Source organism: Physella acuta, unplaced genomic scaffold, assembly GCF_028476545.2.
Source record: "Physella acuta isolate Inbredline_101_S28 unplaced genomic scaffold, ASM2847654v3 ptg000244l, whole genome shotgun sequence".
Lineage (NCBI taxonomy): Eukaryota > Metazoa > Mollusca > Gastropoda > Physidae > Physella > Physella acuta.
In genome coordinates, this window is record NW_026731763.1 from 216,230 (window position 1) to 244,224 (window position 27,995).

General features: G+C 36.5%; 2 protein-coding genes across 2 annotated transcripts in view; one reads left to right on the plus strand and one right to left on the minus strand.

Moving 5' to 3' along the window:
• LOC131938458 (DBH-like monooxygenase protein 1) overlaps positions 1-5,672 on the minus strand; it is a 29,960-nt gene extending 24,288 nt beyond the window's left edge. Inside the window, exons 1-4 of the mRNA XM_059296490.1 lie at positions 5,608-5,672; positions 1,945-2,134; positions 1,733-1,865; positions 1,447-1,581 (exon numbers count right to left, since the gene is read on the minus strand). Of these exons, the coding sequence (XP_059152473.1) occupies positions 1,447-1,581; positions 1,733-1,865; positions 1,945-2,134; positions 5,608-5,618 (469 nt within the window). The 5' untranslated portion in view covers positions 5,619-5,672. The remainder of the gene's footprint in view (positions 1-1,446; positions 1,582-1,732; positions 1,866-1,944; positions 2,135-5,607) is intronic.
• Positions 5,673-18,842: 13,170 nt separating this feature from the next.
• LOC131938461 (MOXD1 homolog 1-like) lies at positions 18,843-27,970 on the plus strand (the record flags this gene model as incomplete). Its single annotated transcript, XM_059296494.1, has 10 exons — positions 18,843-18,969; positions 19,126-19,260; positions 19,826-20,011; positions 21,189-21,352; positions 21,796-21,872; positions 22,643-22,809; positions 23,592-23,691; positions 24,488-24,679; positions 25,794-26,004; positions 26,695-27,970. Coding segments are annotated over 10 exons (1,566 nt in total), but the record flags the coding sequence as incomplete, so codon positions are not given.
• Positions 27,971-27,995: the final 25 nt, after the last annotated feature.

Consider the following 27,995-nt stretch of genomic DNA (forward strand, 5'->3'; position numbering starts at 1 on the left):
ATGAAATACTTCTGAACCTACATAAAACAATGTAAATACTTAAACAAAGACGTTTACAAAACTTGAGATTTGAAACTTAACCGACTTTTTGTTTATAAAGACATCACCAAGGGTATTTAGTGTCATTTCTATGTTAAACCATTGGGATCCTAAATTTACGGGACGCTACTCGTGGTTGTTAACAAGACTGTTCTAGAAAAATTCGACTCTCCCTTCGTTTCTATATTAGTTTTATTTAGTAAAGAGATAACTGTGCCCCTGACAATTATTCTGACCAAATCAATAGGAACTTATATAGTCATGAATGAAGGGGCAGCGTGGTAGAACTTACGACTGCTAACCCAAAAGTCCCGAGTTCGAATCCAGGTTCAAAGACAGTAGACTGTCTCCGAGTCTACCCAACTCTGATGGGTACCTAACTTACGTTAGGGAAAGTAAGGCGGTTGGACATAGTGATGAACACACTATCACTTCATATGCCGAGATCACAGAAAGAAAAAAAAAATATTTGTTTATCTTCTATATTAATATTTTTTAGAAAATTATAAAAATATAAACAAAATATATTTAATTATATATATAAGTGGTCGTCAAAATGATGGTTATAGAACCTTAAAGTTAAAAGGTGGTTAAAAAAAAAAAAAAAAAAAAAAAAAAAAAAAAAAAAAAAAAAAAAAAACAATGAAAACGTTGTGATTACAACATATGTAAATATTAAAAACCAACAAAGCAAACAGCCACAACAAATAAAGCAATCACACTTAACATAATTAACACGACTAGACAAAAAACAGAGGACAAAAACAGACTGATAGTAAATAGTAACGGCTATTTATAGATCAACTGTATGAGAAATATGGCCTATTGTAAAGCAAGCCTAGCTGAATAAATTATTTTTAATGACTATTTAAACATATCTTTTCAAAAAAAAATCGATACTCTATTGTTTGTCGTCGCGGCCGTAAAGGAGCGTCACGGAAGACAATAGGAGGAGGGGAACACCTGCTCCAGCTGGAGTATTTTACTATATAACATGTCTGCTCTGGCTGCTCAATATTTTACTATATAAACATGTCTGCACAAATGATACCCAAAGGGGACCTACTATACTACTTACTTGAACCCGGCATCGAACTCGATACTTTCGGGTAAGCAGTCTGACGCTCTACTGCTAGGCCAAGTCTTGCTACGAATTTTGGATTGGGCAGATTAATTAGTTTTGTAGGAAAGTAACGATAATGCAAAACAGGGAGAGGGGGGACGACCAAAAACTAGAAATCAGGATAAGATCTAGCGTCCTACCACTAGACCACCATGTTCCAAAATTACATCGAGCTCTATTTTTGAATGTGTTATCAACCAAACTGACCTGCAGTTTTTTTATTACTCAAACTAAAAACAGCAGCAACAACAACAACAACAACAACAACAACATCACAGCCTGACCTGGTTCATGTTTGGCAACACAAACAAACTCCTGGGCCTTACACTCCTCTCTCATCCAGTCCCCCTGGGTCTTGTACACTGGGTGGGTGACGGGCTTAGCCTGGCAGGACGGGGAGTCCCACGGGTCACAGATGCCTGGGGGAAGAGGTTTTTTAAGAGAATTTCTTAAAGTTGTTTTACATGAGGTATAATTTGAAGGAAATTTTCAATAAACAAAAACAATATCAAACAAAATCATTTAACAGTAAAGACGCTTAGATGTTTTAGAGTGTAGTAAATGACTTACCAGGGTGAGATAATCCAGTTTTCCTTTCAGGAATAGAGTTCTCTTTCCATGTACAGTTAGGATCACCCAACTCTTGACCATTGGTCAACCCATCACCGTCTGAATCTTTTCTGCACAGATCTTCTGTCCATGCCTTAGAAAAAAAAACGAAAGTGTTTAATTGGCTGAAATCAAAATTCTAAAATTTTAAAAGGTCATTTTTGTTTACTTACATGTCCAGCGTCCTGAAAATCCAACCCGAACCAGTTTCGGACTCCGGTCCCCTCGTCCAGAATGTGACCCACCCCCTCCCAGACGTTATTTGGTTTACAAGGGTACGGGACAGAGTCTCCATTGGGAATTTTACTTCTGTAAGTTCTGAGTGTGCATGCGCATTGCAGTAAAGCGAGACACACAAGTGATCTGAAATATAAAAAAGTTAATTGTACTTAGCCCGGTTTATTTGCATGGCTTTAGAGAACTACTAGTATTCTAAAGACGAGGAAAAAACCCACACTAAATTGCATGTATTTCATATTTGTGGCGCACCAGGCGACATCATTCTTGTTGGCACTGTCAAATGTGTAGTCACGATATTAGAGATTCGGCAAAAATTTGAACACTTAAAATATGAAATTTTTAATTTTATCAAAAAAGGTATCTGTATTATATGACGATGGTCATACTTATATACTTCATAATTTCTTTCATTTGATTAATTGATTATATTTCAAGACTAATTTAAATATAAAACTAAGTTGTAGATAATAAAACAAGAACATAGAAAATGACTTTTCTGTGTGCCATACACTTGTTTATTTTGGTATTATATTTCAATGAAATTATACCTGCATTACGCTGAGGCAAACTTTACAGCCATCTTAATCTTTTAGACACATCCTTCTTCTCTTTACAAAAATGTTTGAGTTTAGCTATTGGATAGCTAAGCACAAGTTTTGAGCATTAGTAATATGATATTTTAATATCATATTTAAACGACTTGATATTTTAATGATGGCAAGTTTGAAATGAATAGTTAGCCTTTACGTAATATGTAAGCCAACAACGATCACCCGAATATATAAACCGTGTTACCTAACCTTACCGTGTCTTTTAACGATTCCGAATGCAACGTTTCGGGTGGCTGATCCTATCCCCCTGTCACACGATTTTTTTTTAGATCATGTTAACTTACCTTTTTTTGGCGTGTCAACTAAATGCACCTGCTGGTCGAAAAAACATTTAACAAAATTCGTTTTTACAAGCTTTTTATTTAAGTTGCTTCCTGTGTCGTCAGTCTAGATCGAAACGCCCAAGTGAAATTTCGGACATTTCTAACTGACGTATTTGTTTCATCGTTCGCACGAGAAAGTAAAAGTCATAAAAAACGTTTTAATAACAAGCGTTTATGTTATAATGCACTCAAAAGTAGAAAAAAAATTATACAATACTATTTAAATAACTAACAAAACGCTACAGCGAAAATTCATGCACTTCTCACTGACAGATTCGGTTCATAGTTGGTACGTGGGTCAAGACATGAAGACAATGCAACATGACATTAAATTTGACTTAATTAGTTTTAGGAGTTTTTTATGAGTTAATTAAAATTTTGACCAATTTAGTAGGCAGTCTTACCCAACTGTTCCGCACTATTATACACGCGTCATCGCGTTCATTAGGTGCACATGGTTTTTAGTCATGCAACTCTATTGTAATTTTTAAAAATTTAAAGTACTGAAAAAATTCATTAAAACGTTTTAATTACAAGCTTTTATTACGAGCTTTTATTTAACTTGCTTCCTCTGTCGTCAGTCGTCAGTCTGTCTAGATCGAAACGCCCGAGCGAAATTATGGACACATCTGATAGAATCGAATAAAAGATGGCACGTGGGTCAAGACATGAAGACAATGCAACCAGACATTAAATTTGACTTAATTGGATGCCTAATTATTTTCTTATTAATTAATTAAAATTTTGACCAAATTAGTAGGCAGTCTTACCCAACTATTTTGCACTATTATACACGCGTCATCACGTTCATTAGGTGCGCAATAGTTTTTAGTCATGCAACTCTATTGTAAATTTAAAAATTTTAATGTACTGAAAAAAAATTCATGAAAAAAAGTAATAACAAGCTTTTATGTAATAGTGCACTAAAAAGTATAAAATATATACACTACTATTTAAATACCTATAAAGAAGTGAAGAAGTAAAGAAGTATATATTAGTAAAGGTATCCAATAGATACTTAAGGTATACCACGCTTTTCTTTTTAGTTATTTAAATATTAGTGTATCATTTATTTTCTACTTTTTAGTGCATTATTTCGTAAAGCTTGTTATTAAAACGTTTTTTAAGAATTTTTTTACAAGCTTTTATTTAACTCACTGTCTCTGTCGTTCTGCCGTCAACCGACAGTCTAGATCGAAAAACTCGAGAGAAATTTCGGACACTTCTAACTTACATATTTGTTTCAACGTTGGCACGTGGGTCAAGACCCACGTTTTTCTTTTTACTTATTTAAATAGTAGTTTATAATTTGTTTTCTACTTTTTAAGGCATTATTACATAAATCTTGATATTAAAACGTTTTATAAGAATTTTTTTATAATCCGTTTTTACATATTTAAACTTTTTAAAAATAGAATAGAATTTCGGAGAAAAAAAATTGCGCACCAATTAAACGGCAAACAATATCTGTAAAAAAAAAGTCGGAGTACTAGTAGTTTGTAAATTCATATGTGTTTTTCAAAGAAATAGCGTAAATTACTCAAAAGTTTGACAGACGGCAGAGAATTAGATATTGTACTTATATGTGAAATTTCGTTTATCTACATGAAACAGTACTAAAATTATAGGCGTTCGAAAAAAACAAAAGTAGAATGTTCCACTTCCTTTTACCGGAAAATGCTGAAATGTTGAAACAGAACTTTCATCAAACTAGCTGTATCTGTAATCAAGTTATCGTGTTCACAGACTTATATATATACACACACAGACATACGGAAAAATTGCAAAACTATGTTTTTCCGACTCAGTAAGGTGTAAAACGTCGAAATTTGTGAAAATCTCGTTTTAGAATGTGTGTACGATTACAATACTTCCTATACACTTCGTATACGAGAAAGTAAAGTAAACCGAGAGTGATCTCCCCTTAACTTTCTCGAATATTCTTATATAACACTACGGGGGATGGCACCTCGGGATATAGACATGATTTTTAATCCATTTTTAATTACTCAAACTTTTTAAAATAGAATCTCGTACAAAAAAGAATTGCACACCAAGTGAACTACAAACAATAGTGCGGAATATTATTAGTACTTTATAAATTCACATGCGTTTTTTTTTTTTTTGAGAAATCGGAAATAGCGTAAATTACTACTTCCGGTCAACGGACCGTACTCAAAATTTGGAAGAAGGCAGAGAATTAGATATTTTGCTTAAATGTGAAATTTTATTTATCTATCTGAAACAATGCTCAAGTTATAGGCTTTTGAAAAATTGAAAGTAGAATAAGTGCTACTTCTTATTACCGGAAATCGGTGAAAAATTGACACACAACTTATATGTGAAATTTCATCAACCTAGCTCTAACGGTACTCAAGTAATCGTGTTCACAGACACACATACTCACACACACACACACATACACACAGACATACTGACAAGATTGCAAAACTATGTTTTTCCGACTCAATGAGGTGTAAAACGGCGAGATAGGCAAAAATCTCAATTGTTGTTGTTTTTTTTTTTTTTGCGCGATTACAATACTTTCTCAATACTTCGTATACGGGAAGGTAAAAATTCAAATACACTTAAACTTAAATTTAATTTAAAGGAAAAAACAAGTACTATAATTTAAAAATTAAATATTGAAACATACACCCACTTTAGAAGCATGTTGCGATTCCTGAACGTTCAACGGCAAATTTAAATAATGCTTAAACCGAATCAAAACGTAACACTCCTTATGTAACAAAACTACGGAAACCCGTGAGGTTATAGCATCTTTCTCGGCTTAAAATAGACCAGCGACAAAGGGTGGATCGCGTTGCTTATACATAAGTGCAGCCTTTTGTCCAATTGCTGCACACATGCTAGAGTTAATGTTTTGGAACGTATTTTTTTTTTGCATACACGCTAAGTTATATGAGTGTGACCTTGCTATGGACTCTACCGAAAGTTGGGGTGTTGGGTTGTTAGCACATTTTTAAAATATCAGGTTGGGAATTTATATGCTAAGACTAGGATTGTTGTTAACAATTGTGTAGACTTTAGCAAGAAAACTTAGTTAATAGATTATAGCAATAAAATCAACAACAGGTTACTCTTCCTTATTTAAAAAAAATATTACGTATGGTCTGTTTAGAAAAAGAAACTACCAAGAAAATTATAGACCAAAGCTTCTCCAGTTAAGAATTTTAAAAATATTAAACCATGCTTTTAAAATTTAAAAACAATTTTAATGTATTTTTTTTTAGAAAAGTATGTTTAAGATACCACAAAATTCAAATCCAAATATTAAAATATAAGAAATATTAAACAATTTTTAAAGAATGTTCTGATTGTATTTTTATAAAATGCTAGAAATATACAGCAGAAAACGACTGTAAAGAACTTAAGATTTTTTAAAATTAAATTGCATGAGGTGTACTGTAAAGATTTGAAGTGTTCCTCTATTCTTAACATAATATTCTAATCTAGACGACATTCGTTGTGACTTGATTCTAATTTAAACGACATTTGTGACTATAATCTTATCTAGACGAAATTTGTCACTATATTCTAATTTAGACGACATTTGTGACTATAATCTTATCTAGACGAAATTTGTCACTATATTCTAATTTAGACGACATTTGTTATGACTTTATTATAACCTTCACGACAATAATCTAGACGACATTAGTGACTATAATCTAATCTAGACATTTGTTGAAATAGGTTGTTATTTTCATATAATTTCCAGTTTTCTGCATGTAGATCTTATTTTATCACAGCATGTTACCTCAGACGGGTATACACATTTACAGCCCAGTAACATGATAGGGCCCCTTTTGAAATTTATTTATTGTGGCTTTTTAAACACGTGTAAAAAAAAAACCACAGAACGGGATCATTTTACCCTTCAAGATAACAACTCTAACTTTTTTTTGCATTTTTTATTCTTTTTTTGTCCTTCTAAAATGTAATATTAGAGGGGATTTTTTTCCAAATGAATTAAGTATCGCGTGTCGACATATTATGCGTTGGCTCTAACCTTAGTACACCCAAGGCAGCAGTTGTTTCTTCTTTCTAATGCTTGGTTCTTAATTTTAGATCCCCTCCAACACAATTTAGTATACGTGTCAACTGGTTATGCGCCATTGAGGCCATTGACTCCGATTTTAGCCTGGTTTTCTTTTTGGATTTGCTTCCATAGCCTTTGTCCAACCAAGAATAAACTACAAGGCAGTAGTTTTTTTGGAGTTGTCTCTCCTAGAGGAGTGGCTGTACCCAGCTAAAGAGCCTCGTCTGTCCGAGGGTCATGTCCTTATATAGGACCGTCTTTACAGCAGTACGTAGACTAATGTTTTATTGGGTCTATATGTGTCACCACAACACCCCAGCTATGTTTAGTTTACAACTTATGTAGGCATGTAGGTCAGAGCAAGGGAAATAACTCTCACTCTGCTTTATTAATCGTAGTTTCTTGCCTCCCTTGAAATTTCTCTGGTTGAAAAACTATCCATCTATAATCTATCCGTATAAAAAGCAATGTATGTGTATGTGTTTGTCTGTCTTTTATGCATTACTACATCTTTCATCCGATCGCCATGAAACTTTGGGAAGGTTTCTGTAAAACACTCTTTTTTTTTTAATTTCGCAAGGGTGGCGTCCCGGGAGGGTGCGATTCTTCTCTATATAAGGTATATTAAAAAAATGAAAGTCAGATGCGGTTCGAAACCTTTCATCCGAGTGCAATATAACTTTAAGGATGTGATGAGAATACTCCGGAAAAGGTTTCTGTTAACAAAATAATTAAAATTTGATATAAACGGCGCCCGGGAGGGTGCGATTTTCGTCAATACACAATATGGCTCCCAGAGTTCCAGAGCGGCTATGTTAGGACTTGTCACCCGTTAATCGTGCGTCCTGCATAGCGGGTAAGGGGTACTACAATATTCAGAGTTAAAACTTCAACAGGCGCAACTGCCGGGGCCCCGTATATTGCACGACCCTAATCGCCCCTGTTTCCACTGCGAGCACTAATGCGCCTCTGAGGTAGTGTAATCAGAGGCCCCCGAGAGCGCCCCTCTACGTTCCTAACACAGTGGCGGTCACCGAAGTTTGTTCTACCTCATTATTTCGGTGAGTGATTAATGTACACTCAATGTTTTCATGCGGTAGTGTAGGTAAACCCGTGTCCCGATATTTATGATACAAGCGCAGGCATTGTTTACATTTAAATAACACAGTTTCAGAAAACAAGGTCACGCGTCTAAGAACATAGGATTGGTAACGCATTGATGAAACCCTTCTTATATATTTCGTCAGACGTTCTTCTATCCACGCGGCAACGCGCGGGGACGGGTACGCTAGAATTTATATAATTCTTTTGAAACTCAGGGGAGGTAATAACAAGTTATGCTTGATCTTTTCATTGTCGTCTGTAAACTGTCATCACGGGCTGCTGCTTTCACGGGGGGTGGGGGGAGAGGAGTGGAAAGTGAGGGTGAGGACAATCGTCCTTCACGGGCTACTGATGGTGTTTTAAAGCAAAATATTTTCAGTCGCAGCTTTTGTTGTGTTGAATTCACAAATTATGAATAACTGAAAAATACAAAATAAAACAACTTAATAGCGGCGTATGATATGTCGAGGGTCAGCTCGTTGATCTAAATAAAGTAGGGAGGTGTAAAACGAAGAAAACTGTGAATTTTATTTAGTTCGGGGAGGGGGGGGGGGGGAAGGTAAATGTCACGTTAACCTTTCTACCACAATGTATCGTACAACATGGTTTGGATTAGGATAAATATAATCCGTTAATTTTAGCCAACCCCAATGAAAAGGTAGACAACCTGACTAAAAATAGATAGAATAATGCAGTCCACCCTTTAACTGTTCACTTGCTAACTCAGTCAACAAACACACAGCCCTGAGTGTGTTTCATAATGTTGATCAGTAAAAGTCACGAGACGTGACCAGGTGATCATGTGACATACGGTACACAAAAACCCAAGTGAGAGTGCCTGGCGCCGGTAGCATAAAACGTTAACTGAATGGAGTGACGTTTTATTGACGCGACATTCATCCACTCTCCCCCCTCCCCTACCCTCTCTCCTCCTCACCCCTCCCCCTCCCCTCCCCTCTCCCCCCCCCACCCTCAAAACCCGTAATCCCTCTGCGAATACTACGGTCACATGACGCTTATTGCACAACACCCATACCTACCTATGTAAACGAATCAGTGACGTATCAACAAAGGCGGACAAAGATCACGGGTCCCCAAAATCCTAGCCCCCCCCCCCCCCAAAACACCACGAACTTTTTAAGTACAAAATTCCGCATTATAAATAAAATGTAAGTTAATTCGTAGTGAAAGACGGGCATGCAGTGAATATATATATATATATATATATATATATATATATATATATATATATATATATATATATATATATATATATATATATATATATATACATACATATATATATATATATATATATATACATACATACATATATATATATATATATACATACATATATATATATATACATACATATATATATATATATATATATACATACATATATATATATATACATATATATATATATATATATATATATATATATATATATATATATATATATATATATATATACATATATATATATACATACATATATATATATATATATACATACATATATATATATACATACATATATATATATATATATATATATATATATATATATATATATATATATATATATATATATATATATATATATATATATATGAACTTGCCACACCACTGCGTACGCCCATAGGGCTGAGGGCCCCAGTCTATTAATGTACCCCCCCCCCCCCATACACACACCGAATTTTTTAAGTACAAAATTAAATATAATATAATTTATATATTATAAATAAAATGTAAATTAACTTTGTAGCGAAAGACGGGTATGTAGTGAATATATATATATATATATATATATATATATATATATATATATATATATATATATATATATATATATATATATATATATATATATATATATATCTGAACTTGCCACACTACTGCGTACGCCCATAGGGGTCACGGCCCCAGTCAATTACTGTCAACCAGCTGATTGGTTACGCCGCTGAAATCCAAAAAAGAAAAACTTAAAAAGTGGGGAAATGGTAGGGAGAACGTAAGGGAAGAGGCGTGGTCAGAGGAAGGTGTGTGTGTGTGTGTGTGGTGGGTGCGGGGGGGGGGGGGGGATAATCATGTGATCTCAGTCTCCATAACACACTGATTACAAAATTAATTTTTCTAAGTAGACTGTTAAACATTATATGCCCCGGACGTAAAACGGAGCGATTTTTAAAAGATAAGATTAATTTAGATTAATTAACAAAATAAACAGCACAAACTAAATAAATATAATATTATTTATTTAAAAAAAAACTATAATTTGTTAATGTTTTATTTACCAGATTTGTTAGCAATGTCTTAATTAATCAAGCTGAGGTCTAATAGATTTTTGAACTATTTTTAAAAATATTTTCGGGGTAGATGTAAATAATGAAATAATTAATTATAGTGTTTTTAAATAAATCACCGTGGCCTGTATTCAACCTACCGCCTCACCGTCAAAATGTGATTATTTTGGTTCTCTGCCTGATAGCCCAAACATTATAATTGTCTTTACACGATCTAAAATTCTGTGGTAGTAAGTTAACAATAAAGCAAATATAAAAGACCTTTTTAATAATAAGCTTTAATTAAGTGCACTGAAAATAGTAAAATAAAACTAATTTAATTTTTTGATAAAGTCATTTGGCGCCAAAATGTGTTAGAGATTGAATGGGGGATCTTTTTTTTTTCAGAAATTTAAACGGTGTAACATTTTTAATGAGCGTTATCCCAACCCGTTACCAATCATGTGTTTAAATAAACCGGTAGTGATCTCCCCTAAACTTTCTCGAATATTCTTATATAAAACAACAGGGGATGGTAACTGGGGATATAGTTATGATTTTTAATCCATTGTAAATACTTAAACTTTTAAAAATAGAATAGAATCTCATAAAAAAAACATTGCGCACCAAGCAAACGCCGAATAAAAACGCGTATAATAGTGCGCAATATTATTAGTACTTTAAAAATTTACATTAGTTTTTTGAGAAATCGGAAGTAGCGTAAATTACTACTTCCAGTCAACGGAAATTACTCAAAATTTAACAGAAGGTAGAGAATTAGATCTTTTACTTACATGTGAAATTTCATTTATCTATCTGAAATAGTACTCAAGTTATAGGCTTTTGAAAAATTCAAAGTAGGAAAAGTACCACTTCCGGTTATCGGAAATCGCTCAAAAGTTGATACGGATCTACGATTTTGATAAAATACTTATATATGAAATTTCATCAACCTAGCTGTAACGGTACTCAAGTTATCGTGTTTACACACAGACACACACACGGACAGACACACACACACACAGACATACGGACAAGATTGCAAAATTATGTTTTTCCGTATCAGTGAGGTGTAAAACGTCGAGATTTGTAAAAATCTCGATTTTTTTTTTGCACGATTACAATACTTTCTCTATACTACGTATATACGAGAAAGTAAAAAGCGTGATTAGTTTTCTAAAAATGAGTTTTTAATTTTTTTTTAAAAATAGACATTGCAGTCGCTATATTTCTTGGATTTTAGTTGTTGGGTCACGGGTTTGTCCACACTAGCTCCCAGACGCCCTAGTGTGTGCTGTGGTAAACCTTGAGTGTTCGTTAATCACTCACCGCAATGGTCGTGGGGTGACTTGGTGAACTCCGAATACACTACAAAAGGGGCACTCTTTAAAAATACTCAACCGCCGGGGATACTCCTGGTGCATTTCGACTATTGATGCAACTACTTGAAGTGACCATCTGTTCGAAACGCCCAGTTATCAAAACCCAGATGCTACGATAGCCTTGAGGGGGGGGGGGGGGAGCGGTCTGAGCGCCTAATCGCACAATACTTCTGGGTCGCCAGAAGACGCTCCTTGTTCGGTTTTATCAACAATCATAGTAGCCCGCCGTGTCGATAGTGTATGGCGCTCTTTAAAACGAATGTAGGCGTCATAGTGTTCTTGACGGAGCCCGCGGCGAATCTTGTCAACCAAGCGCCTGGTCACCGGAGAACACAGGCCGATGTATCAAGTTTTCCCATGTGAGTCGTGGGTGTACAGGGTCTTACGACCCAGTGTTTCTTCCGTATTTTTTTCTCCGGGGGTGCACTTGAAATTTTCAGGGGGGGGGGGGGAGAGGGGGGAGGGCGGACAAAAATTTCCGGGGGAGCGGGCACTGCCAAAAGTTTATATTTTCTATATAAATTCCATTTCGTTGGGGGGGGGGGCGGTAGACTTTCTTCGACCCCCTCCCCCGAAGAGATGCATGGAAGAAACTCTGATACGACCGCCTGGTCACAGGACGCTCCTGACGCATTTTGACCGCTGAATCGACTAGTACTAACGTCCTATCCTGGACACCCAATCAACGGACCCGATGTCTGGCGCTTGGGAACCCTGGCTGCCACATTGCACATTTCCGTCTGGGCGCTCCCAACCCCCAACTCCGACATAATTTTTTAATGGCGGAAACCTTCCCAGGAGTATTATCAACAAATCCCAAAACTTTCAAGGCGATTCGATTTCATTTTAATCTAGAACATTTTCGCAACCACCGAAACGACTCACCGTCTGACTAATAGCGTACCCTCGTCCCAATGAGACACCCGTATGTCAAACAAGTAGTTCAAAGAACGGGTACCAAGCATATATAAAAGTGCTGCTGTAGGTAGCTACGACAGGTAATTTCCGCAGGTGTTGACACAATCAAACATGTTGCTCAGGTGGGTGTCTTGTACAGTCGTCGTTAGGTGTCTGTGTCTGAGAGTGGGATTTAAGATTGAGTGATTTCACTGCTTGTACTTTATATCCTAGCTCTGTGTTTAGAAGTGGGAATATCATTGTGTCTGACCCGACTCGAATTTCTTTTAGTCCAGCTATACTAAAATACTTACAAGTGGTTCGTTTATGTGACGGAGTGAAATAATATTTAAATTATATCCTTTGTTCTAATAAGTTTTGGCAATTAAATTTTAAAATATTATTATAGGCCTACATAACGAATACTGACTCCGACGTTAAGAGATTTTCTATTATTAAATACTTACATTTCGTTTGTTTTCATGAAGAGTGTAAACAATTGTCTATTTCATAATTAATGGTAATTACTTTAGGATTATGTCAATTATATGTGTTTTCGGTATGCAGCCTATTCATGTATGTGTGTTACTTACGAGAGATATTAAGCGTCGAATAATTGAGTAACCGTAAGTATATCTGTCTCTAGATATTTAAAATTTACAGTCGTCTTTAAGTTCCCTTCTTTTAGCAGCAAATGAGTAATTGCATGTATTTAAAATGTGTCTTCTAATGAGCTTGTTTGCATCTAATCACCCAAAGCTTGACCGAAATATTAAAATTACATGTTTTTAAATATACCTACTCATCTATTTCACATGAGCGAATTTATATTTCGCGTTTTTTTAATTTAATAAATACAGCGAAAGTTTCAGTTTTAGAATAAATAATAAAATATTAACCTTTACATTTGGATATATACCAACCTTCTTTACTTTTGTTTAAATCTTCTTTTAGTAAAATATATATTTTAAAATATATATTTTACAATAATCATTCCAAAAATAAACTTTAATATTTTCACTTGCAAAATAACTTTTTTCAGTTAGTTAGGAATAAAGAAACTTTTAATACACATAAAATCTTTCTGATGCGATGCATATTTAACAGTTAAACAAAAACAACCAGACGTCTGAAAACAATAATGTTAATCAGCGAGAAAACAATGAAATTGAATCAGCGATGTTTTAACATTCAATAGGTGACGTAATTCAAATTTTTTTTACCATCTGAGTAGACCACGGGTTCCCAACCTGGGGGTCGCGACCCCCCTGGGGGTCGCGAAGGTCTTTCTGGGGGGTCGCCAACTGATATACTAAACCTTAGTAATTTGAAACAAAACATAAATATTTAGAAGAATTTTGAAATTCGACTTCATTAACATCACTGGAAATGTAATAGAGAAGAAACAAAGCGCATTGTACAAAGTTGTTCTCAGTCACGAATCTATGAAATCTTCAAAACTAAAACGTCATTTGAGAAGAGTCATTCGGAACACACCTAAAATATATATATATATGGAGTTCTTTCGTCGGTAAGAAGCTAGTTGCAAACGCCAGAGGCTTGATCGAACAGGAAGTTTTCACCAGCATTAGTGCAAGCATCAAATGAAGTCGCGATAAAAAATGCAAAGCAAAAAAAAAAAAAACAATAGGAGAAAATCTCATCAAACGCTGCATGTACGTAAATGTTAAATAACACATTTTTATTGAAATTAAGCTTTCACCATTGTCTGCTTTTCAAGTTGATAAATCAACAGACGTGAGTTCGTGTTCGCAGTTGCTGGTCTGTGTCTATATTCATGCGGATGATAGCAAAGAAGAGTTGCTCTTTTTGTGAAGATAGCATGGAGAAAATAAATATCTTTTTTGAAACTGGATGATTAAAATGGGTTAGAACGGCTGTGGTGCGCCATCTATGTTTAGCTCAAAATCGGGCTTTCAGAAAACAGAAAAGATTTAGCTCCCTAACCACTGCCCTAACCAATCGACATCAAGAGTCCATTGCTAGTATAAGTCGTAAATTATATAAAATATGGAGCCTTTAAAGAACTGAGCAAAAACATTAATATAGATCATGAGGTTCTGCTCTTCTACACTACAGTACGCTGGCTGTCAAACAAAATGTTGTAAATTGTGTTTTTGAATTGAAATCTGAAATCAAATTGTTCTTGGGAGTGCAAAGGAAACAAGACTTTTTGGTATACTTAAAACGACATAGAGTGGTTGGAGAGAGTATCATACCTAGCAGATATGTTCGAACATCAAGATAAGCTTAATAACCTGAAGCTTCAGTGAAAATGAATGAATATTATAACTTTCCATGATAATCTCGGGGCATTTTTATCAAAGCTGCAAAATCGGTAAAGAAAACAAATCTTGGATATATTGTAAATTTGAGAAACTCTGCGGTGTGGTAGATGAATCTGATTGTGAGCTAATTTAAATTTTGAAAGAAGCGATTTATGGGCATCTTGAATCTCTTGAAAACGAACTGCATCGCTATTTCTCTGAGCTGAAAAAAGAAGAATCTGCATTTACGCATTACCCATTCTCTTCTTCCCTTGATGTTGCCAGCATTCCCGATGAATTACAAGATGAATTCTTTGATTTGCAGATTGATTCCGTGTAAGATGAAAAACTGCAGACACAATTTTGGTGTAGTATTCACCATTCATACACAAACGTAAAATTGATTGACTTTTCGAGAATATATTTTCAACACTATTCTTCGATTAAAAACAAAATTAAGATAATTATAATGACATAGGTTGGCGTTAACAAATTTTTTTTTAAATTAAAAATTTAACCACGAAGGTTTAGTGAATAGTATGTAATTTTACTCATGCTATTAAAACAGTTATCAAGAGCAGTTCATATTGAAAGTCTACTAGAAAATCTTATTTTAGTGCTTATTAATTTCCATACTAATTTCGGCTTTTTAATTCTATGGGGGTCGCGGGTCACTTACTTTTTATAAAAGGGGGTCGCCACTCAAAAAAGGTTGGGAACCACTGGAGTAGACAATGTCAGTTCCGTCGTTAATGTATATATATATATATATATATATATATATATATATATATATATATATATATATATATATATATATATATATATATTCCATGCTGTATAGTATGAGAGCAGTTCACCCTTTGACCTTTGATATTATTAGGTTGATAGCGTTTAGTTTTACGACTGGTCAGGTAATCAGTAGGCTGATAGGATTTACTTTTAATAATGGTCAAACAATGTCCCCTTAATCACCCCTCATCGAAGTAGGCCTACCCTCCTACGGTCTCTCTCTGTTTTAACAGTTTTCAATAGTAAATCAAGTTTTCTTCTAATCGATTAGCCGTACCTGTATACTCGAGTACCTGTAATGGCTGGTATGATAACGCTAACCTCTTACAATCAACATCAATTTACGGTTGGGTTATATTTCATAGTTAAACAACAGATTTTCAGCGATTATACGTAATCGAGTACGACGGTACGGGTTCTTAAATAAAGACATAACCCTTTGATGCTTGAGAGGTAAGCTGCGTGATACCTCATAGAATAGCTGAAGCACACTCAGTTTCTGGTGTATACAACGTACTTAAAACATACTGAATGCCAGGAATGACATAATACCCGTGCGTAACACAACACCATGTGAACAACGACTCTGCTAACTCTTTCATGCAATTTTTTTCCGCTTCAGCGACCAGCCGAGCATTTTAAACCCGATCTTTTTCAAAACTGCCAAGTCACCTGACAAAACACGAATTGAATTCAAAAGTAAATAAGAGCGGTGGGATAGCTCGGGTTTCCTTTTTTTAAGGGTAGGGCTGTGTGTGTGTGTGTGTGGTAGATTTTTTAAATGTTTTAATTTGAAAGGGAGTGAAAATAAAGGAAACAGTCCATGGTACGTTTGGTATGAAGAGAGAGTGGGGGAAATTGTTACAGATAGACGACCTCTTGATTGACCGTTGTTGAGTCATGAGGTCACGGGGGTAGTGACGTCACACGGAGTCACTAGGTCACATGGGGCTAGTAGCGTCAGAAATTGAGTAATTATGTCATGTGGTGCTAGTGGCGTCACGCATTGAATCATTCGGTCATATGACGTCACAAACTGAGTAATTAGGAAATGTGGTGTTAGTAGCGTCACAATTTGAGTAATTAGGTCAAATGATGTAGTGACGACACGCTGTGTCATGACCTCAAATGCTGTTTGTGACGTCATAGATTGAGTCATATGATGTTGGTAGCGTCACACATTCAGTCATTAGGTCAAATGATGTAGCGGCGTCACAAATTGAGTCCTTACGTTAAATGATAAAAGCGGCGTCACTGCCTGAGTCACAATAAACACACCTGAACATTATTTTTTTTATAACTAATTCAGTTTAATGGCTATGATTTCCAGTAGTTAAGTCAACATTTCTGCACCCGATCCTTCACCTGGATCTATTATTATTATAATACAGTTCCGTTTTTTTTTAATTTACCGTGTCAGACATGTTGGACGAGTTCAAGAAGTGTAACATGGGCGTTTCTGTCGTCTGATCATGACACAAGTAGTGCAGACATTCATACCTGGGTCAGTGAAGACTTTATGTTATGTGTCATTATGACTAACATATATGGGTCATTGGTGACTAAAATATATGGGTCATTGCTCAATAACATATATGGGTCACTGATGACTAACATATATAGGTCACTGGTGACTAAAATATGGGGTCATTGATGACTGGCATATATGTGTCATTGGTGACTAACATATATGGGTAATTCATGACTAACATATATGGGTTCGTGAAGACCAACATAGGTAGATCACGGATGACTTACCTGTGTGTTTAATAATTCTCACCTGTCTGTTACATCAGAGGTGGGTGTGTAGGAAGAGTTACCTGTTCAAATAAAACAAAATGGCGCACAATATGTTAATGAGGGACAAGTGTTGACATAAAATCTGTGACAGAGTCACGATTCCTGGTGTTAAACGCGGGGCTATTGACCAGGGAAAAGGTGGTAAGTTTTAGGGGAGGTGAACGACATGAGGGGTAGTAGACTTTCCCAGTGCTATATGTAGAAAACTTTAGCTGGGATAGTGGACTTTACCTGGGGTAGTGAACTTGACCTGGGGTAGTAGACTTTACCTGGGGTAGTGGACTTTACCTGGGGTAGTGGACTTTACCTGGGGTAGTAGACTTTACCTGGGGTAGTGGACTTTACCTGGGGTAGTGGACTTTACCTGCGGTAGTGGACTTTACATGTGTTATATGTAGAAAACTTTAGCTGTGGTAGTGGACTTTACCTGGGGTAGTGTACTTTACCTGGGGTAGTGGACTTTACCTGGGGTAGTGGACTTTACCTGGGGTAGTGGACTTTACCTGGGGTATTGAACTTTAGTGGACTTTACCTGGGGTAATGGACTTTACCTGGGATAGTGGACTTTACAAGTGTTATATGTAGAAAACTTTAACTAGGGTAGTGGACGTTACCATTTATAGTAATTTCCCATATACAATAGACTTACTAATATATAGTACATTTAACTATGTACAGTAGAGTTTACCAATAATATTAGACTAAACCATTTACAAAAGAATTTACTGGAGATAGTAAAGTGTACCACGTATTGTAAAAGCTAAGGGTTAGATCGATATCTTTATACACAAAAAAATAGACTTTATTAAAAATAGACTTAATGGTAATAAACTTCCCTCGAGATAGTAGACTTTACCCCAGTTTACACTTTGCACATCTGCAAATTGTGTGTCGTATACTTACCTACACTATGTGTACAAATGGCTACCAAAAAAAACCCACTGTCAACTACAGCAAAAGTCTATGAGCCAACAGTGCTAACTATCATTAACTTTTATGTACTTTCAGATCACTTGTGTGTCTTACGGTGCTGCAATGCGCATGCGCGTACAGAAGTTACAGAAGTAAAATTCCCAATGGAGACGCCGTCCCGTACCCTTGTAAAGCTAACAACTTGTGGGAGGGCGTGGGTCACATGCTGGACCAGGGGACCGGGGCCAGAAACTGGTTCGGGTTGGATTTTCAGGCCGCTGGACATGTAAGTAACAAAAAATTAATTTAAAAATTGTAGGCTTTAACTTCAACAAAATAAAACTTTTTTTTTTCTTTCTAAGGCGTGGACTACAGAACTGTGTAGAAAAGATTCAGACGGTGATGGGATGACCAATGGTCAAGAGTTGGGTGATCCTGACTGCACATGGAAAGAGAACTCTATTCCCAAAAGAACAACTGGATTATCTCACCCTGGTAAGTCATTTACCAAACTCTAGAACCTTGAAGACTATACTTTTAAATGATTTTTTTTTTTTTTTTCAATTTTAAAATTTCCTCCAAGTTATACCTCATGTAAAACGACGTTAAGAAATCATCTTAAAAAACATCTCCCCCCCCCCCCCCCCCCAGGTATCTGTGACCCGTGGGACTCTCCGTCCTGCCAGGCTAAGCCTGTCACCCACCCGGTGTACAAGACCCAGGGGGACTGGATGAGAGATGAGTGTAAGGCTCAGGAGTTTGTTTGTGCTGCCAAAAATGAATCAGGTCAGTTTGTGGTGTTTTTTTCGTCACATTTTTTGCTCTAAATTCTTTTTGTTTTGAGCTTTTCCATTGTTAAAACATTTTATTGTTTGTTTTTATGTTTGTTTTTAGGTATGTGGCAAATTTTGTAGCTCAATTTTGACCCACTTCTAATGCAGGAACTTTGTTTAAACTTTCCATATACATTCGTCTTCAATGACAATACAAGAATATCTATTTTAAAAATAAAATTGATCGCTAAAAATAAGCAATTGATCTCATGAGCAAACAAAGCTTTTACAAAAGAAAGCAAATAAGTTTATCAAATTTTCATTACATTCGAAAATTTGTTATTAGAAAGTTTTTATTTTATTTTATTTAAAAATCACCCAGCGTTATTTAATTCAGATATATTATGTTTCTTTTTATATAGCTATAGCTGTATAATAGTATCTTACAGTATTATCGATGCTATGTTTCGATACCAAAAAAGAGCCGACCAAACAAAGTATGAATGTAGCTTTGTTTGCGACTGTTTGATTTCATGGTTTTTTTTAAATAGTAAAGTTTGTTGTTTGCAATCTCCCAGGTGTGAAGAACGTCGATCTTCACCTGCCCAGCGGTTCTCACGTGCCACTCAAGGAGACGACCTACATGTGTCAGATCTTCGACCTTGAGCAACTCATGTCACCCGGTGATTACCACATGGTGGCCGTGGAACCTATTATCGATAACGTTTATGTGTTGCACCACATGGTCTTGTTTGGATGTAAAGGTAAGCACAGGTAGAAATGTAAGCACAGGTAGAAATGTAAGCACAGGTAGAAATGTAAGCACAGGTAGAAATGTAAAGGTAAGCACAGGTAGAAATGTAAAGGTAAGCACGGGTAGAAATGTAAAGGTAAGCACAGGTAGAAATGTAAGCACAGGTAGAAATGTTACATGTAATCTACAGGTAGAAATGTACAGGTAAGCACAGGTAGAAATGTAAAGGTAAGCACAGGTAGAAATGTAAAGGTAAGCACAGGTAGAAATGTAAAGGTAAGCACAGGTAGAAATGTAAGCACAGGTAGAAATGTTACATGTAATCTACAGGTAGAAATGTACAGGTAAGCACAGGTAGAAATGTACAGGTAATCTAGTCACAGGTAGAAATGCACAGGTAATCTAAGGTAGAAATGTACAGGTAATCTAATCACAGGTAGAAATGTTACAGGTAAGCACATGTAGAAATGCACAGGCAGTGGCGTAGCGAGGTCGGGTGTCACCCGCTGCAGCACTTAATGGTGTCACTCTCAGAGGCGTAGCGAACCTTCCCCGGCGCTCGGGGATAAACTTTTAATTTTCGATTTGCACCCCCCCCCCCCCTCCATCCTTGTCGGGATTTGTCAAATTTGCTCTTAAAAGACTTTTTAACACTCGAATTAATCACTTAATTAAGTGGAATTATCATTTTTCTCTATATATTTTGCTATTTTTTGCCTTGGTGTCACCCCCCTAAATGGTGTCACTCGATGCGGTCCGCCCCGCTCCCCCCTCGCTTCGCCACTGTGTACAGGTTATCTCAGGTAGAAATGTACAGGTAATCTAATCAGATGTAGAAATGTACAGGTAATCACAGGTAAAAATGTACAGGTAGCCACAGGTAGTCAAAGCGCACATGTAAAGGTAAATACCTGTACACGTATAAAGATAAATACAGGTGCGCGTGTAAATGTAAATACAAATACTCATGTAAAGATTAATACAGGTACACGTGTAAAGGTAAACGTAAAGGTAAATACAAGTAAACGTGTAAATGTAAATACAAATACTCGTGTAAAAATAAATAGAAGTACACGTGTAAAGGTAAATACAGGTATATGTAAAGGTAAATGATGGATCGATTAAGCCTCTTGCTAATGTTAAATCATACATGCACGAACCTTTACGCTTGGTGCCATCTCTCACAGACACCGAGGTGGCATCAGACGCACCATTCGAGTGTGGCATGACAGCTTCCAGCAGCTGCCAGGATTTTCTCAGTGTCTGGACCGTGGGGTTCGCTGGGGACTGCAGCCACCCCAGTGCTGGGGTCAGGATAGGGGTCAACGGGTACAAGAGGGTCGCTATACAGGTGGGTGGTGTGTGTGTGTGTGGTGTGATGCCACGTGTGAGGGTGTGTGAGTAGTTTTTTATGTGTGGTAATGTGTGAATTGATTGTGTAAGATTTTGTCTTTAATATATTTTACTTGGTCATGTATGGCTGTATGTATGGCTGTTTGTGTGTATTGCTGTGTGTATGGCTGTCTGTATGACTGTGTGTATGGCTGTGTGATTGACTGCGTTTATGACTGTCTATGACTGTGTTTTGTTTTCGGCTGCGTATATGACTGTATGGCTGTATATATGACTATGTATGGCTGTATGATATTGCTTATATGATCGTGTTTATGACTATGTGTGATTTTGTGACATCAAAAAGACAATTTGATGTGTCGAAGTTTCCCACCTAAATCTTGTCAAAATTCTCCAACTAAAGCTTGAGTTAAACAAAAACAAAAACTTTAACCCTTTCAGATCCACTGGAACAACCCAGAAAAAAATCCCACATGGGTAGACGGTTCAGGGTTAAGGTTGTACTACACACCTAACAGGTGAGTTGCAACTGTCTTTGGGACAGGTGTTTGTGTGTGTGTTTGTATGTGTAGATGTTTGTAACTATATACCAATTAATATGAGTCTGGATATATGTGATTATGTGTAATTGTCTATGTGTATCTATATGTATTTGTGTGTATCTGTATGTGTAAGTTATTATAAGTTTAATACACTGATCAGATCTTTATTTTTAGCTGTCGTGGGTATGGCACACATTATTGTAGGTCCAACAGTGTCTTTGTAAAACAGAACACACGGTGTACGGAATGGAATGATGAAACACATGTATTCGTGCCATCGTATTCCTAAACTAAAGATATACGCGATATTCGCAACAGCACATTTCGATGTTTGGTACTTGATTCACTCGACTTCTTCCTTAAAAGCCCCTGAGTAGAAAGTGCTTACGCTTAACCTCTCCACCAGAATCTGTTTTGGGCGGCCCTCTTCGGTTGAGCCCACGATTACTCAGAAGCCCGTGCATCTCCTTTCCCTGTCTTTCTACATGACGTCTTTTGTCTGCTTACTTTTCCTTTCACCTGGGGGTTCCAGCCTAACTCTTGCCTCACGATGTTTACCTCTCCCCTTCTCAAGGCCCGACCCATCACATTTAGCAGGCTTTAATATTCGTCCATTGGATCTTGCTTTGTGGTCGAAAATCTACAATTTTAAATCTTCCAGCTTTTGAGGATCGATCATTGATTACTCGAGTTCAAATATAGTAAATATATGTAGGTCTCTAACGTCACGTGACCTCTTCCACCAGGAGACCTTACGACGCCGGCATCATCCTAACCGGCTCCAACTACTTCGTGCTGCCGCCTAGACAACCGGAAGTCAGCGTGCAAGGCACGTGCACCAAGACGTGCACCAAAAACCATTACAAGGGGGCGGTGCAGGTCACCATGGCCTGGAACCATATGCACTACGCAGGTGAGGGTGACCTTGGTTTATTTAAGTTAGTGTGATCTTGTTCTATGTTGGTTAGTGTGACTTTTGGTGTATTTAGATTACTGTGACCTTGGTGTATTTAGATTACTGTGACCTTGGTGTATTTAGGTTAGTGTGACCTTGGTGTATTTAGGTTAGTGTGACCTTGGTGCATTTTGGTTAGTGTGACCTTGGTGTATTTAGGTTAGTGTGACCTTGGTGCATTTAGGTTCGTGTGACCTTGGTGTATTTAGGTTGATGTGACCTTGGTGTATTTAGGTTATGAGGTTGTCTGACCAAGGCCTTTTAGATTAATGGGATATTTAATGGGGGGGGGGGAGCTTAGGATATTTATAAAATACATGCTAACCCTCGGATATTTAGTATAATTGATCTCCATATAATTTATTTAAACTTGATATTTACTTTAGAAAGTTTAAGTAGGACCAATTAAATAAAGGTTTTTAGGGTGACCTTCTAGTGATAAAATTATAATGTGACCTTGTCGTATAGAAGATAGTGTGTCCTTCTTCTTCTTCTTCTTCTTCGTTCTTATTTGAGAATATGGTGGAGGATTCAATTACAAGTCCTTCTCATAGTTAAGTTTACAAGACCTTCATACACATGACCTTTTGTCTAACATCTCGAGGTCTTCTGACTTCACCACACCGACTTAGACCTAACCAAAATTTATTTCTAAATTACGGCTGTGATGTTTTGCGTATAAAGATTATTGTACACAACCCATCTTTACTGTGAGCTGAAGTTTAGCTTGTCTACGGCAGGTATCAAGATGAAGATCGAGGTGTTGAGGGACAACAAACACCTGACCTACCTGACCAACGACCCTGAGTACAGCTATGACAGTCCGCAGGCTTACCTCTAGTGAGTGCTTCACACGTCATTTTAAACCTTTAACCAGTTGAACTACTTGTAGAATGTTTTTTTTCACCACGTGATTAGTCGAACTATTTTTAGAATGTCATTTTCACCACGTGATTAGTTGAGCTATTTTTAGAATGTCATTTTCACCACGTGATTAGTCGACCTATTTTTAGAATGTTGTTTTCACAACGTGATTAGTTGAGCTATTTTTAGAATGTCATTTTCACCACGTGATTAGTCGAACTATTTTTAGAATGTTGTTTTCACCACGTGATTAGTTGAGCTATTTTTAGAATGTCATTTTCACCACGTGATTAGTCGAACTATTTTTAGAATGTCACTTTCATCTTGTTGAACTATTTTTAGAATGCCATTTTTATCTTGTAATTAGCTGAAATTTTTAAACATATCCTTTCATCTTATAATTAGATGAAAACAAAACTAGAATGTCCTTATTTATTCCTTAACTCGATCTAGTTGAAAACGAAACTATAGATGTTTTCATAAATGACGTTACTTAACTGGGGGAGTAGAATATCTAAGCCCTAAACCCTGTGACGATGAGCTTACTATATTGGTGGGTTTGGAAGAAGATTTGGAGATTACCTGTAATTTGTATTTCTAAGCAATTTGAGGTTTTGATCATACCGGGATTATAATTCTCGATGTCGTCATTTTAATTTCTAAAAGTATTGAGTTAATTGTTAAATTTTTGTTTTGTTTTGGTTGAAACCGTGACGTCATTATTCTGTGGTTACTCTGACGTCACGAACACCCGTGTTTTACTATTCCACAGCACCGACAACCCCGTCATTCTCCTGCCAGGGGACGAAATCGTGACCACCTGCACCTACACCACGGCCAAGTTAGACCACTCTGTTTTACAAGGGGAGGCAACCTCTGAGGAGATGTGCTTCGGTTTTATCACCTATTTCCCCAAGAGGAACGTCTCTCACGAATATTGTTTTAGTGTCGGCCCAGACGTTAGGTAAGCTGTCATTGTGTCATTTGGTAAGCGGTCATTGTGTCATTTGGTAAGCGGTCATTGTGTCATTTGGTAAGCTGTCATTGTGTCATTTGGTAGGCTGTCATTGTGTCATTTGGTAAGCTGTCATTGTGTCATTTGGTAAGCTGTCATTGTGTCATTTGGTAAGCTGTCATTGTTTCATTTGGTAAGCTGTCATTGTGTCATTTGGTAAGCTGTCATTGTGTCATTTGGTATGCTGACATTGTGTCATCTGGTAAACTGTCATTCAGTCATTTGGTAAGCTGTCATTATGACATTTGGTAAGCTGGCATTTGTCATTTGGTAAACTGTCATTCAGTCATTTGGTAAGCTGTCATTATGACATTTGGTAAGCTGGCATTTGTCATTTGGTAAGCTGTCATTGTGTCTTTGGTAAGCTGTCATTGTGTCTTTGGTAAGCGTTCATTGTGATATTTGCTAAACGGGTCATTGTGACATATCTAAACGGCCATTGTGATAATTAGTATGCGTTCATTGTGATATTTGGTAAATGGGCATTATGGCATTTGATAAGCGGACTCATTGTGACTTTGATAAACGGTCATTTCGATATTTGGTAAGCGGTCATTGGGATATTTGGTATGTGGTCATTGTAAAATGTGGTAAGCGGTCATTGTAAAATAAGGTGATAGATCACTGTGGATGGAGGGCGGCAGTAGTTTTCATGGTTGGAAATTATTGTAGGTTAACAATGTAGCCTCTACTAAAAGCACACGAGGTCTCTGAAACAAATGAACTCTACTTCATCTGGACCCACGCATCTTGGGCACGAACGGGAAAAGACGATGATAGACTACACACGTTATAGCCTATACCTAAAAGATTCTTGCACAAATTAAACTCCACAGGCGTGAGAGTTTTATTAGGCCTAATAATTATACTTAGAGACAAGTTATATGTTAATAATAGTTTAATTTTTTTTTCTGAGAAAGACCAAATACAAATGTCTTAACATCTGTGTTACGGTTTTCTAAAAGTTTATTTCTGGTAAATCAAAAAAAAAAAAAAAAAAAAAAAAAAAAAAAAAAAAAAATTAAATTAAAAAAAAAAAGTTTCTCTTCTTTACTCTCCCCAGTTTTTGTGACTCCGAAACATGGACCAGACACGGCTGCGACAACCCGTTTGCCTACTTCGACTCCCGGGCCCTGAACGCCTCCTCCCTCTACCAGGGTCTGATGGCCAAGTGCCGGCCCTTCGGCCCCTGTCTGCAGGAGTGTGCCCAGTACGTCCTGGAACAGACACGCAGCAACGGCTGTCTGAGAGGGGAGATGTACGAGCTCATGCAGGTATCAAGCTTTGACGAAAACTACACGGCAGATTATTGAATTGTAAATTATTGCGTTTTAGCCATCTCGGCAAGGCGTCGCACTGGCCTTTCTTTAAAAAAAAGCCTTTCTTTAAAAAAAAAGAAAAACTTATATTAAAAGAGACAGTGTTTTGCGTGTATTGAGGATGAATATAGAATATTTTAAAATACTATTTTTATCATACCGTGACACATTCTCGAGATAAGAATAAGTTATTTGGGCTCTTTAATCATAAAACTGTATGCACCCAATAATGCAAAATTTGATACTGCAATATGATTAACTTACGTTGATCAACTTTGTTGATTTAGTCTACTCCCACCCCTTCTCCTCTCGTACAGGCATAACCGACTGGAGTTTTTAAGCAAAACTCACCAATACCGGTTTTAAATCTAAGATAATTTATTAACATTAAATTTAACTAAATTTAATCATCGCTCTATTCTAACAGTCAAACGTGCAGCAAAAGTGTTTAAACAAATAGATAATGATCATAAAAATATAAAACATGGCGTATTCACATAATACATTACACTATTTTATCAATGGCTTTAGAATTAAATCTCTTTGTTCTCGTGATTACTATTTCTAGACTACTGTCCTTGTCTCATATTATCAGTACTCGATCTAAAACTCCATCTAAATAAACATTTTGTTTTGAACCGACAGAACGTCGTCTTGAAATCCCATCCTGAAGGCCTCAACATGATGGCCCTGATGGCCTCCTGCCAGACGGAAGTTTACCTGGCCATCAACGGATCTCCCATGGCAACCACCAAGCCGACCGTTGAGGAGCGGGGACTGGCCGCCGCTCACCATGTCAGTGCTGGAGCTGTGCTGGTCGTTTTGGTGCCAGCTCTGGTTCTGATGTTCTAAGACAGATAGTGTAGGCAAGGACAGATAGTGTAGGCAAGGACCGATAGTGTAGGCAAGGACAGATAGTGTAGGAAAGGACAGATAGTGTAGGCAAGGACAGATAGTGTAGGCAAGGACAGATAGTGTAGGCAAGGACAGATAGTGTAGGCAAGGACAGATAGTGTAGGCAAGGACAGATAGTGTAGGCAAGGACAGATAGTGTAGGCAAGGATAGATAGTGTAGGCAAGGACAGATAGTGTATGCAAGGATAGATAGTGTAGGCAAGGACAGATAGTGTAGGCAAGGACATATAGTGTAGGCAAGGACAGATAGTGTAGGCAAGGACAGATAGTGTAGGCAAGGACAGATAGTGTAGGCAAGGACAGATAGTGTAGGCAAGGACAGATAGTGTAGGCAAGGACAGATAGTGTAGGAAATGATATCTTTTGTAGGAAATGGAAGCTCTTGTTGAAAATAATCCTCTGTGGGCGATGCCATCTTCTCAGTGTTGATGGAAATCTCTCCCTGCTCGACTACTACATCTCTGTATCGAAAAGACACTTCATCTTAGCAATAAATAGTATTCCAGATAAATCTGAAACTTTCCTTACATTCATTGAATCATTCTGATACATATGATTAGTGACTCAATGACTGGTTAATTTTCATTAAAAATCCTTTACATTTTTAAAAGATAAATTATTAAAATTCTTACATGGTTATTAATAAAAGCTTGCTCATATTTGCAAAATATATTTTAGCTGATTTTTTAGAAGTGTACACATCATAACGCCCAAAAACTGAAAACATATATCGTTAACATAGTTTTATTTAATTTTGAGCAGTTATTGTTAAACCAAAATGAAATGTGTTTTAACAAAAGAAGGTTGTGATTTTTTTTTTAAATTTCCATATAAGGACTAGAAAATTATTGCGTTGTCTGTGGACGTTTTATAACAACTACTACATGTTAGAGTAGTCGCGTTCATATACATGTAGATGGTCTTCACAAAGAAATGTAATCTGTCCTTTAATAAAGACTTTCTTATTATCAAAAGTTTTAACGTTGAATAAAAGCGAAGATACATACGTGCTTATTTAGATGTATTCTATG